This window comes from Oryzias melastigma, linkage group LG15, assembly GCF_002922805.2.
Source record: "Oryzias melastigma strain HK-1 linkage group LG15, ASM292280v2, whole genome shotgun sequence".
Taxonomy (NCBI): domain Eukaryota; kingdom Metazoa; phylum Chordata; class Actinopteri; order Beloniformes; family Adrianichthyidae; genus Oryzias; species Oryzias melastigma.
In genome coordinates, this window is record NC_050526.1 from 8839838 (window position 1) to 8854137 (window position 14300).

The following is a 14300-nucleotide window of genomic DNA, read 5'->3' on the forward strand; positions in this document are numbered from 1 at the left end:
TTCATAAAATAAGCAATTCCAGTAGAATAAAATGTGAGCTATCATTAGGTGAGGTGTCCATCACATCAGCATTTTAGATGGACAGTCTAGCATACACACTGTGCAGAAGCTAAAATAACAAAGGAAACTATATGCCGTCACTCAGATTGTGAACATTACACAGAAAAAAATCCAGCGAGGCTTTTAATTAGTAACAGTGTTGTGTTTACTGAGGAAAAGCTGCTTACATGTAATTTGTTTAATAGTAAGACTGGTTTAGGTCTGTACTGGTGTTAGATGACAGCTTTATTCCCTGCCTGTATCTGCTCTACACTTCCTGTTTGTCTTCTCCTTGGTCACTGTTCACCTTCAGGCTGAGAGTCACTTCCAGACCTTCATCTACCCCTTCTTCATCCCTCTCCCTTCATCTCTCTGCTCCTCCTACTCCTCCCACAGCTTTCATGACTCAGGTTGGACTCAGACAGCGACTCCTGAAGCCCCTCCCCTTTGTTCTGCTCAGCTGGAGGAGCTGCTTAGATTCAAACAATCTCACAGTCTTCCTCACAAGCTCCCAGAAGTCAAGCTGCAGGCAGACAAGTACTATGGCTCGGGTTTCTCTATTGACACCCCCTCCCTCGCTGCAACAAACCTTTTAAGAATGCAGTGAAGGATCTATAAGTAAGCTATAGGTTTGAAACCTGGAATTGAAGATTTAGAGATAGTTTCATCAAAATGAGCATGAAAAGGAAAAAGGCTGGGCTGGTCATTGGCTGGAGGAAGTCCTTCTCTATCCTGGCTCCTTGGAGGAAGGGTAAAGTCATCTTCTGTTACCTTAACTGTATTTACCAACTGTGCTGTTTGTTAAGATGTAAAACTAATCCTCCATTCATGATGTGACGTATTTTACATCTTTGAAGAAGTCTTTATCTGTCTTCCTTGGACTTCTGAACAGTAAGTTTGTCAGCAAACAGAGTGTATGTTTTTCATTTCTGCTGCTAAAGTATGAAACTATTTATCCGGCCCTCCAGATCGTTTTATTTTATTGTTATTAATGTCCCAATGTTATCTTACACTTATTTCTAACTTGTATAATTTTGAAAAAATATATATATTTTTATGGAGAGTAAAATACTGAAAGTTATTTAGGGTTTAAGTTGATTTATTCTGGAATAATATTCCTGCATTTTTATTATTCATAATTATGTTAAAATGTTACAGTTATAACGTTTTATAAATTTGAATTCTGATAGCTTTATGGACTATTTTTGGCATTTACTAAGATTTTTTTAGGATATTTTTGAGTTTAGCTATTTTCAGCTACACGCTAGCTTTTTTGGCTTATTTAGGCTTTTTTCAGGCTATTTTAAAGTTTAGCTATTTTTCTCAGCTACATGCTAGCCGTTTTGACTAACCTAATTTTTCGTTTTTAGGCTAATTTGGCATTTAACTAATATTTTAGCTGGCTATCAGCTTTGCTGTTTTCAGCTATTAGCCTCACTTATTCAGCTCTCAGCTTCAGCGTTTTTAGCTATCAATTTCAGCATCTTCAGCTATCATCACTAACATTTTCAGTGGCCAGTTTCAGCTTAAAGCATTCACACTAGTATTATCACAGGTAATGCTGTATATCTAGTTCATAAATATGTTAAAAAGTTACAGTTTTAAAGTTTTAAAAATGTAGTTTTAGAGTGTTCAATAAATGTTTATCCTGTTCGTCCCGTGACCTGAGGTGTGTTTTGGATTTTGGCTCCCTGTCTGATTGAGTTTGACGCTCCTGACTAACAGGGACCAGATTATAAAAAGCAAGTGTGATATTATTCAAGTAAGATGAACAGTTCCATTATAGTCTGCCCACAGTTTTCCAGAAGGACCAAATCAGAACTACATCAAAGAGGTTCCACGCTTTTTTAATCTCTGTTCAAGATGAAACGTTCTTTTCCCTTTCGTTCTATTTTAAGACATCTTTTAATGAGAGCTGATGTTGCAGCTGCCTTGATGCAACTGATACTGAAAACACTCTCTTTAGAACAATGTAGAACAAAATGAAGGCAGACTTTGATTCTAAGAATGCTTTTACATAAAATGTTGTCACAGTAAAGGTTTTTGTGGTTGTTACAAAAGTATTTGTCCTTTTAACCTTTAGCACCCGAGGCGTCGCCGGTGATGCTTAAACACAAAATCGTTAACATACTGTAACATTTCAACAGTTACCTGGATTATAGTAGATTCCAGTAGATTGTGAAGGAGAAAAGCGGCTCAATGAGACACTTTTCTTCTTCACAATCTACTGGAATGATTGTGTCAACAGTTGAAAAGTCAACGTGAATCAAAGAAAACATAAACACTAGAGCTCCGGTGTTAAAGGGTTAAACGATTTTCATCTTTAGAGTTTTAAGACTTTTTTTTTTCATCCATCTTCTTCTGCCACTAGCTTACAGCTCCTCACAACCCAACCTAGCATCACTGGCATAACAAAAATGGCAGCAATATCAGAGCTATACAGCGGTACAGTTTAGATCCAGATTCCAGCTCAAACGAGGAAACAAAGACGTTCATGGATCTATATCTGCAAGGGGATTGATTATTATGGCAGCCCAGTCTCAGTAAAATGCGTACATATGCCACGATTTGGGAAATACCGTGTATAATATACGGCAAAACCGGTTTTTGCGTGCATATAATACGCGCGGTCCTAAACGTGTTAAAATGTGTTTTCCACGTTTGACACGTCCCCTGGTGGAGGCGTGAGCATCACAGACAGCCCCACAAATGACCAATTTGCTTTTCTAACCCTAACCATAACCGTAATCCTAACCTTAACCAGGAACGACGTCATGTAGAAAAGAGCCGGATGATTTCTGACCACGTGATCAAAACGAAACCTAAAAAGCGTGTATATTGTACGCCGGCGCAACCTATCCTCTAGCATTGTGTATCATATGCACGCAAAAACCGTGTTTGGCGTATTTTATACACGGTATTTCAGAGTGCAAAGTCGTGGAATATGTACGCATTTTACTGCGACCGGGTTGATTATGGAGCAGAGTAGGGAAGCTGTGGCTCAGCCCGAGTATTTTATGTCACTAACACAATCGTTTTCAAACTTTTTTTTTTATCATCTAATTCCCTTAATCTTTATATATATATGTACTCCACTATTAGAAGAATACCACAACAACATGTTAAAAATCATATTTAAATGTTGCTTACATTTTTCAGTGGACTGCATTGCACTAGGGGTGCGCCAAAATATTGATATTGCGATATATCATGATATTTAGTCCTTTGATTGATTCACGATGGGTTCTCACAAAGTATTAATCTTGTATTTTTGTTTGAAGAGGCTGTGAGTTGTTTATTATGATTGTGTTCAAGCTAAAAAACGTATATATTTCTCCCCCAAAATATGTGTTCTTCTATATAATGTGAGTTATTGGAGATGATTTTTATCAATTATTGCAGTATTGTTGATATTGTGAGCCATGTATCGTATTGTGATGTGAATCCCAACCCTACATTACAAACAGTTTTGGTAAAAAGAACACACAAAAAAAACAAAAAACCTTTTTTACATTTTTTTCAATGATTTTTAGAGCTGCAGCATCTAAAGCAACCAGAAACAGCTTCAGCCGCACCATGATTTAAGCACACAACTGTCTACACAGAAACCAGCTGAAGTTTATGGGAGTAAATGAAATATATGGTTCTGTATGGTTTCATTCCAGTTGTGCTCACCTCCAGGTGGAGCAGAGATTACCGTCAGACCTAAGGACAATACCCAGACTACCTCCACCTATCAGCTCTGCTCTGTCCTATCAGACTCCATTAAGATAAGACAAGAATGTGCCAGAACACTGTAACTTCAGTTGCGATTCCCCTAAAAATGTTTCCTTTAGTTCTCTTCATCCCTCTGACGTTTTAAGGTATATTTACTCAAACTTTGTCAGCCCAGAAGAAAATTAATTTAATTGTCTTCTTTTGTACACTAAAAACCCACAGAAGATGTTGACTGATCACATATTGCACATCTCAAAACAACAATCTGTCTCTATACTCCACCTGTGCTTCATAATAGAATTGTATTTAAAAAAGACATAAAAAATGAACTCTATAAATTTGACAGATATTCTTTGTGTTAAAGATAAACAGGAAGATCTGAATTTAGTTGTTTTTTTGAGTGTGTCCAACCTCATCGAATGCTTTATAAAAACCATGTGGAGAAACCCCCTCCTCTCCTACAAGTCACACCTATCGCACTCATCTCTGCCTGCAAAATTCCTCATTTATGAGTAATGGCTGACTATTCCCTCATGCTCCAGCCCAGCGCTGAGCTGAACCTGCTTCCACGCTGCAAAACAACTTCCTCTGGAATGTTTAGAGGGGAATCTGAGAGCTCTCTGTCTCTTCAGATTCTACAAATGGAAATTTCAGTTCCCACTCTCCTCTGAATGTGCAACAACAAAAAAATGATAAAAGACATTCAAGCTCCCAGTCACAGACTGCTCCTCCTTGTTTTGAAGCATACGGAGTGTTTATCCCTACAATGGTCCTTTCTTCTACTTAGTAACAAGGCAAACAGTGTGACTGATTTCAAAGACGCTCCCTCTCAGCAGCAACAATGAGTGGAGTTGTCAGCCCTCCCACTGCCAACATCTGCTGGCTTTGCTCGTCAGCAGGTGTGGAAGCTCATACTGTACGGGAGCAGCATTCCAGGTTGAGCTGGGATGTGGAATGTGGTGGAACTCGACACCAGGATTAGAAAAAGAAGATAGATAAAACCAAAAGTGTTCGAGGCGCTGCAGAATCTGAAGAAAATCATTATGGGATGCAGGTGGAATTTACAGAGAGCTGAGAATGAAACTGAGAAAATAAAAATTAGGCTCACGCTTACTTATAAAACTTAGTTTTTTCTTTTAAACATACGAAACTTTAACAACTGACAAGACTCACAGGAACTACAGATTTTGTAACAACTGCAGTGACTCCTTGAGTTACATCTGTCAAAGTCAAGGCCCGGGGGCCGGATCCGGCCCTCCAGGTAATTCTATCCGGCCCTCCAGATCATTTTATTTTATTGGTATTAATGGTCTGATGGTATCTTGCACTCATTTCTAACTTGTATAATTTTGACAGAATATATTTTTATGGAGAGTAAAATATTGAAAGTTATTTAAGGTTTAAGTTGATTTATTCTGGAATAATATTCCTGCCTTTTTATTATTCATAATTATGAATAATCTGCTATTTTTTTTTTTTACTATTTTGGTATTTACTTTTCAGGCTGTTTTTGAGTTTAGCTAATATTTCAGCTACATGCTAGCTATTTTGGCTATTTTAGGTTTTTAAAAAAAAAAGTTTTAAAGCTATTTTGGAGTTTAGCAAACATGCAAAGCTGTCTAATTCAGGCTTTTTTCAGTTTTTCAGGCTATTTTTGGGTTTAGCTATTTTTCAGCTACTTGCTAGCTGATTTGGCTAACCTAGGTTTGTTTTTTTATTTTTATGGGCTAATGTGGCACTTAGCTCATATTTTAGCTGGATCTCAGCTTCATTGTTTTCAGCTATCAATTTCAGCATCTTCAGTGGTCAATTTCAGCTTACAGCATTCACACTAGCATTAACACATGTAATGCTATATATCTAGTTCATAATTATGTTAAAAAGTTACGGTTTAAAGTTTTTTAAAAATGTAGTTTTAGAGTGTTTAATAAATGTGTATCCTGTTTGGCCGTGATCTAAGGCAGTGTTTTGGATTTTGTGTGACTGAGTTTGACACCCCTCCCTAAGTGGGCACAGTGGTTGCATAGAGAAACTTTCATGACAAAATTTGCTAACTTAAATAAATGTGGAGACTCCTCCATGAAATATGTTTACAATTTGGTGTAACTGCTCTAGCTCACCATGTAGATTAGACGGTAAAGGTCTGTTCTGTCATGAGAAGAAGACTAAAAGACTGTCGTCTAGTCTTATCAACAAATTCATTTATCTTACAAAGCTGTCTTTATTGTTATTGTTCACAGAGCGAGTTCTTTCTCAAACATCATTACAACTTGATCAGGACTCATTAAAGACCTACTCGGGTGAACATTTTGACTGTTTAAAAAAGAATATATTTGTTAGAGCTGAGTATCTAATTATAGAATTTCAAGAAACAATTTGATTTGATTCACCAGAGCCTGGATCGATTCAATTCCGATTTTTTTCAATTCTTTCAATTCTTCAATCCAATTTTGAGTTTACACATTTATACACATTAGCTTACAAATACATTAATAATTTACTCTATGTTTTGAATATATTTATATTAATCTGATCCAGTTCACATACTGTAAATGTATCAGTGAAATAATGAGATTGTTAATATCATCCAGTGTTACATGGATTCTCTAAAGGAGAAGTTCTAACTAAAATGTTCAGATCATTAACATTGGAAACATTGTTCTGCTTCTCCTGGAGGACGTTTCAGTTTGGACACTAGGTGGAGATCGTGCTATAGCATTACACCTTATTCCAGAAAAAGAAGAAGAAGTAATGAACAGAAAACTGTGTTTAAGACCACAAATGGTTACTTTAAAAAAATATTTTTTACAAGAGTTTGTAAAATTCATGTTTGTAAGTTAATAAAGATGTTCATTTAGTCGGAATGTATGTTTAGGTAGAGCATTAGCATTAGCCATCCCATGGAAAATTCCATTGAACGTTAGCATCAAGCTAGTAGACTTTAGCTTTATGTGCCAAAATCGATTAGATTAGACTGAGGGTTGAGGTACAGTACTTTTATTTTATTATAACACAAAACACCCAAGTGTCATCACAGAGGACAGTCCAATGAGTGGAAACACTTAGAATTTACAAAGTCATGTGACCATGTAGAATGTTCAAATAATCATTATTCTGATGTGGAAAAACAACAGTGGACTGAACTTTATCAAACTAAAATGTGAATGGATTTGACATTTACTCATGTTAACATGTGTGTTTGTTCACATATTTATATTAGTCTTGATTATCTTGAAGAAATACAAGAAATCTGGAAAACTTCATCTGAACTGTTCAGGTATTTATCTCTGAGTCACACTGGAGGAAGTTTGGGATCAAGATGTTCTGGATCCATTTTAGGTCGGTGAATTGGATCATCCAAAATTAACCAAAATCTTCTATGAATCGAATCAACAACCACAAATTACCATATTAATTGAATGGTTGTTCAAAATGGATTTTTACACCCCTATGTTAAATACACTTTTGAATGATTTTTTTAATACAGAAGTTTTCAAACACATTGATATTCAAGTATCAGAGCTCCATGCTGGATATCCAGCAGATCAGTACTCCGTCTGAAACACTGATCACCCAGTATTCTCTAATTTACCCACAACCCACCTGGGCCGTAAAAATAGCTGGCTTGTCAAAGCCTGTTTGTGACCTCTTTGCCGTGTAACTTGACCACTAAGTGAGTCACTAGTTTAACCTGACTGGACATGTATCAGAAAACCTCAGAGATTCTTCACCTCCTGTTGGCCACACTAAACACTCAGACCAGCTTTACATTCAAAGGTTAGGATGTAACTCAGTCCCATTACTCCTGTTTCTCAATTTAAAATCTTTTTAGTTGAACATTTCTTCCATAAGAACCTCTTTGTGTTAACTGAACAAAAACACAAGGGCTGGGTTAATAAAATCAATTAATCGATTTAAACTTCTGAACCCAGTCTGTTCCCATTCATGGTCATGGGGAACCAACCCAACTATTGAAGGGTGAACCGAGGGTCATTAACACATGTAGTGAAAGTTTTATTAAATCTTATTTTTCATAATGCTTTCTTGGTGGAATCATGGTTACCTTCAACTCACACTTTTATGAAACCAAACTTATCTGCTGTGATGGAGACCAAAATCATCAAGTAGACTGACAAGATGCAGATGCTGAAAAAAGAAAACATTTACACAATAAACGTACCTGCTTTCAGATAAATGGTACATTCCATTTTCATGAATATCTTTAAAGAAAGTGGCAATTGGAAACAATTTGTAAAACCATCCACACGTTTATCAGATATAACTATTGATAGTTTATTCAAACTAATTGCTAACCTTTTTTCCTAAACCTATTTTTAGTATTGATTTAAGATTACTGTTATTTTGTTGTCCAAATTTGGGGAACAGATCTGTTTTCAGCACATTGAACCCCATTAATTTTGATAGACTATGTGAGGGATAATGCACACCTCATCAGGCATTATCCCTCACATATTTACATTTTTGATTAAATTGTTCAACCAACCAACGATGCAAAAAATGATTACCAGAAGACGGAGCGATTTTATTTGAGTTCAGAGTGAATCCACACATCCATCGTCACTGTTCCATTCATTCTCTTTGCCCCTTATGTTTCATCAAGCTCTTCCTCTGAGCTGACTCTTTGACCTTTGGCACAATGGCTGAATTCTCATTTTCTTTGAAACCATAACCTCTGAAACATCTGGGTATGATCCCAGTCTTGATGGAATTTGAACCAAAGCTACAGAACCAAACCCATCCTTTTTTCTTCATTCTACACATTCTTTCTTGATGAAACCCAACTTGCCCACGTAGCCGTGTGCTCACTAGTGAATGTGCCTGAGACTGGAATGTTTCATGCTGAAAAAGCTGTGATTCAGTGAGACTCAGAAAGGCTCCCGAGGCTTGAAGGAACATGCTTAGTGAGTCCACTTCTTCAGTATATGAACATGCTTTTAATGGATGTCTTGAGGGTCGTAGAAACTGACAATTTGAAATAAAGTTTTGCATGGGTCTTCCAAGTCTGTCAGCAGTAGTGTGTGGTTGTGGTTTGTGAAATATTACTGTTTATAGAAGTAAACTTGGGTAAAAAGACAATTCTTTCCTCTAGTCTAGAGGGTCAGCAACAGACCAAGCTTGTAACTGGGACCACATACTCACTGATATCAACAATACCATCACTAATGTCATCCAGTATTTTAAAACATTATAAATTTCGGCTTGGCCTTTCTTAAACATTCTAACAACTCTCTGATGTCTGTAAAGCTTTTTGTTGGAAAGGTGATTGTTGGGCTCTGGGCATCTTACAACTTGTTTTTCTGTTTGTTTTTTTGTAGAAGTTGAGCCTTAGGCATCAGCAGTAGCTGATACTTTTACCCTCCTTTTACCAACCCTGAGAGTTCACATAAGACAAGGGTGGCCTGGAATGTGAAGTGAACATGACAGGAAATGGGATGCTTTTTCTTTTTTTAAGCAGAAAACAAGCTTGGAGATGAGCCTGAGATGAGCTGGGGGAGGTGTAGCATCTGTAATGACATGTTGTTGGGTTTAGTCAGACACAGAGGCCCTAAACATGCTGAGTCAGCCAGTGCTGACAATTACAGGATAGAAAATAATTGTGTTGCTTGTGGAAGGTGATAACAAGCGGATCAGGGTAACACCTGTCCAGTTTACGGGGACTGGACCAAATGAAGGGGGGTGGGGGGTGGGGGCGGCACAGACTGACTCAGGGGCATGAAGTCAGATTATAAGGTTGAGTTGGCTAGAAGAGTTCAGCATGTAATTAAAGGCAACCTCCCCTCCTTCACATTGTCTGCAGTTGCTCTACAAGAATAGGCATGTTCGGAAAAAATGGGTAAAAAAGTGTTTGTTCTCCAGGAAAAAACATCAGAATGAGGCAGAGCTGAGCAGTTCTTAAACAGAATTCAGTTTTTTCTTTAATGATTTGTTTTAGTTTCTTGTTTAAGGGTATTCTGAGTTGTTCTGCACATATGTTTGAATATTATTGGTGCAGTGGACAAAAAGCTAGATAACCTCGAAAAGAACCAGAGACTCCCAGAAACTATAGATGTCCTTTATTTCTTGTTGGCCATTTCTGTTAGTATGTATCAAAAGGGCTGTAATAATAATGTGATATTTCCATTGTGTGGTAAACTTCACTAGATAATACAAATCCATGTACTGTCCACAAATTGGTTTGCAGCACATCATTTGTACATTAAAGTACATCATAATTCCAGAGAAAGAGAGTCATATGTTTCTAACTATAAGACTTGTTCTCTGTCCAGAGTATAAGTCTCAACAGCCAAAACAGCAGCTGGTTTTAGAGGCTGGACACAAGACAACAACAGTCTTCAGCTCTTAGAAACTTCTCCAAGAAGAAAAAGTTGGTTTGGATGTTATCAATGGGCTTCTCAAGTTATGTGAATCCTGATTCAAGCACCCAAAAGTGTTATTTTTGTTTATTTTTAGATAAAAAAAAGCTGCTTTTTGATTGTATTTCCTAAAACAGGAATCAAGAAGAAACAATCTCTGAAGACCTCACAGTAAATTCATGCATACTATAAACATAGCATCATAAATCTTATATTTCTATTATAGAATTCTGGTTAATACTAATGGATTCAAGACACTGAGCCCTACCATTTTTAATCTCGGCAGAGCTTTGCCTTCTGTCTATATCACTTGTTTGAACAATAAGATGTTATTTTTATGCTATGGTCTATTTTCCTTTCAGAAAAGAATCTATTGTATTCTAATGAAAATGATCCATGTGTTGGACAAGCAAACTGTTTGCGGTGTACTCCACCTTCGACCAATAGAAGCTGGGAATTCTCCAGCATCCACGTCCCCCCAAACAGGACTTGATGGATGGATGGGGACTTTGTTCTATGATGGATTAATACACTGTTTGATTTTTCAAGTGTTCTTTTCTCTGAGTTAGTTTTACAGTTGAGATCTGATAAGGCTTTATTTTAAAGCAGTGGTGTCAAACTCAATCTCACAAGGGGGCCAAAATCTAAAAAACACCATATGTTGCAGGCCAAACCGGATCAACATTTATTGAACACTCTAAAACTGTTTTTAAAACTGTAACTTTAACATAATTATGAACTAGATATATAGCATTACCTGTGATAATGCTGTGTGGATGCGGTAAGCTGAATTTGGACGCTGAAGATGCTGAAATTGATAGCTGAAATCACTGAAGCTGATAGCCAACTAAAATATTTGCTCAACGCTGAATTGGCCTAAAAACGTAATAACAAAACAGCTCGCATGTGGATGAAAAAATGGCTAAACTTCCAAATAGCCTAAAAAACTGAAAAAAGCCTTAATTAGCCAAAACAGCTAGCATATTAGCCTAACTTCAAACGGCCCAAAAAAACTTTTTAAAAAAGCTTAAATTACGCAAAACAGCTAGCATGTAGCTGAAATATTAGCTGAACTCCAAAGTAGCCTAAAAAAATCTTAGTGAATGCCAAAATAGTCCAAAAAGCTAGCAGAATGCCAATTTTTAAAACTCTCAAACTTTAACTTTTTAACATAGTCATGACTTGACTTTGACACGTTTTAAAGCAAACTGAATAAGGTTTATAATATATTCAGGTTAACAGGGTGACAAAATTAGTATAGAAATCAATGTCATCCCAGTGAAATATTTTTTACTGTTGACATTTTAAGCAATCTTGTCCCTTTTCTACAAACCCGTTCAGTTGAAGTGTAGAGACAAAAAAAGGCTCTAACAAGTTCTGGTAACAGGAGATTCCTGTAAAACTGTTCTGTTTTGCAAGCTAATCTCACACGAGACTCTTGGTAAACAAAAAACAGTTTTGATTTTTCAGTTTTACCTTGAATCGTTGGAGGTGTTTTTGGTTTTGTGAGTTGGCAGCAACTCGGTCATCAAAGACATTTATAGATTAGAGGGGACATTTTCGCTGCATGATTGCATCGACTCTCTTTTTGTCTGTCAGTAAGTATTGTTTTCAGGGTTGCTGACACTAAAACGGCTGTGGGAAACCTTTAGAGTGAGAGTAAACACACATTTGCCTTGCAAAACTGAACATAAACAGAGTTAAGGCCTCAGTAGTCATGACGAATGATCCTAGTAGAGAAAAACAAAAGTCTAGCAGGTGAACTAAAGTGTTGTTTTCATTTTTGAGTTCAGCAAACGATTAAACGTTTTTTCTGTGTTTGAGAAAAACCAAAACATGTTTTTCAGCTCCGGACAGAGTTAAACAGATTGAAGAAGAGCGCCTTGTCTTTGTTCTCCATTTTTGGGTGTTGTTTCCACCTTGACCATGGGAATGTCAACACTGATATTTTCTGCAGGCTTTGCGAGGTCTTGTTGTTTGGCGTTTCTTTCTCCCATGGCTGCTTGCACCCTATTGTTAAGTGCTGTGTGGTCTCTGGGGGCATCTCTCCTGTTCCTTGGATTCTGCCTGCTGTCATCAATCCCAGTCTGTTGGTACTGTTGTACTCAGGACCTGACGAATACTGGTTCCCCTCAGTCCAGTCAATGGGGAGGTTTTCTGATGATTTCTTGTTGTGAGATCACACAATGCAGAGGCTTGTCCTGTCATGATAGTTGATCTACTTTCTTCTTGCTCTCCTTTGATTTTAGCTGGCTGAGGTATTCACTAAGCATTTCATTGTTATTGGTAACTTGCTGGTTTCCTGATGGATCTGTTTCATCATAACAGATGGTCCTGATGTTCTTCGGCTCGCTGCTGTTCTTTTTACTCTTCTGTTGGGTTAAAGCTGGTCAGAAATCTCTTCTTTAGATGTTCATGAAGTTCTCAATGAAACCTCTTTGGGTCCTCGTAAAGTTTTATAATTTTGAACATGTTTGAAGTTGAGTTACGGGCCCTGTTCTAATCCAGTCTTTGCTGGTCAAAAAAGCATGTTGTCTTATGCAGTCAGAATTGTTTTCAGTACAACAGGACTTTGTCTTAAAGGAGCCCCGCGTAATGAACACCTAAACAGGTGTTCATTACTTTAGATGCGGGGAATTTATTGAGGAAATGACACAACTGGAAGATGTACGGTATTGTTCATCTAAATAAAAGTTTTTCTCTGATCATCACTAGCTCTGTGGAGAAATTGAGTGTTGGTGTTGGACTGAAGGCGGTGCAGGCAGAGCAGACTCTTCCTGGAGGGGGCGGGTCACATCATGCTGATGTCAGCACAACAGGACCCTCTAGTTTACGTGGGTATGGGAGGGGCTGCTGCAGACAGTGCAGGTTTTTAGAGGATTACTGTTACATGCATGAGCAGATCAAAATACAATAGTGCAAAAGTACAATACAATTAAAACCTAAAAAAGTAGAATTTTCATGGTATGGCGCCTTTAAGGTTAATTTTTATTCACTTTAATCATTTTAGAATGATATGAAAACATGAAATTGTGACTTTTAAAAACATTTTTCAAAAAATGCAAAACAAACCCAGAAAAGTAAAAACTGTTTGTACTCTCACTCTGTTTAAGCAAGAGGCCAAAGATTTGAGCTAATATTTGTTCCCTTTGCCTTTTCAAATCCAGGCGTGGAAAAGCAGAAAGAATGTAATTCCATTTATATCAGGTCGGATCAGGTTACCTGTAAGGACACATAAGACTGCTCCCCGTAATGATCATAAGTGAGGCTTGAGATCAAAGCTGGACAGTCGTGTAGAAGGCACTGAACAACAACTGAATTGTCTCACTCATTTGGTATGTCAGTGAACACATTCCAGATTATATAAAGAAGTTGCTGGACTTCATTCAAGCATCAAATCCATTCATGTGTTTATGTTGTGTGAGGCCTGAAACTTTCCTCCAGCTAAATGTTGGTAATCTGATGTTGGCAAAGTGTGTAGAAGCTAAATGCCTGTGTTTCTACAGCCTTTCATTTTCCTCCTTAATGCCCTTTAAATTAATCACAGCTGAGCTTCAGCTGTTATATAATCAAGAAAGTGTTGGAAATCTCCCAGTCAGGCGGAGGACACTTTCACATCTGTAGGCTTCACTGAACTTTGGCTGAAGCTCAGGTATTTTAAGATCTCTTGCTGCTTTTGAGCAAGTTCTTCCAAAGGATGCAAAACAGTGAGTCACTGGAAGCTCAAGTGAAAGACGGAGGAAGCGTACGTATGTATGTACACACACTCACTTCTTTTGAGGGTACGTACATACGTAGGCACATTAGCATGATCATAACTGCCCCTACGGGTGTATATGGGCCAAGTAAAAAATTGGTAAACCTGCATGGAACAGACACATGGCCCAATTTAAACATTAAAGTCATAGACCATTTGTGGAGCCTGAAGAGTTAAATGTTTATGCAAAGTTTTCTACGGGCAACAGGTCATAGAGAACACTTAAACAACACGTATGGGTGAAGTAGATGAGATGCAGGTGTATTTGTTGAGATTTTGTTTTTTTACTTGTACTTACACAAGCAGAAATGAAAATACATAATCTAAGCTGGATTTCAGCTTTAGTCAATAGACAGCCATGTTTCCCAATGTTTCATTGGTTAAAGGGGTTGGAGGTGAGAGGTGTGTGGGTC

General features: G+C 37.4%; 1 protein-coding gene across 1 annotated transcript in view; it reads left to right on the plus strand.

Annotated features, from left to right (window-relative positions):
• Positions 1-318: 318 nt before the first annotated feature.
• Positions 319-14300, plus strand: part of si:ch211-250c4.3 (uncharacterized protein LOC100535981 homolog) — a 33664-nt gene continuing 19682 nt past the window's right edge. The window contains exon 1 of the mRNA XM_024296489.2: positions 319-790. Coding sequence (XP_024152257.1) covers positions 712-790 — 79 coding nt within the window. The 5' untranslated portion in view covers positions 319-711. The remainder of the gene's footprint in view (positions 791-14300) is intronic.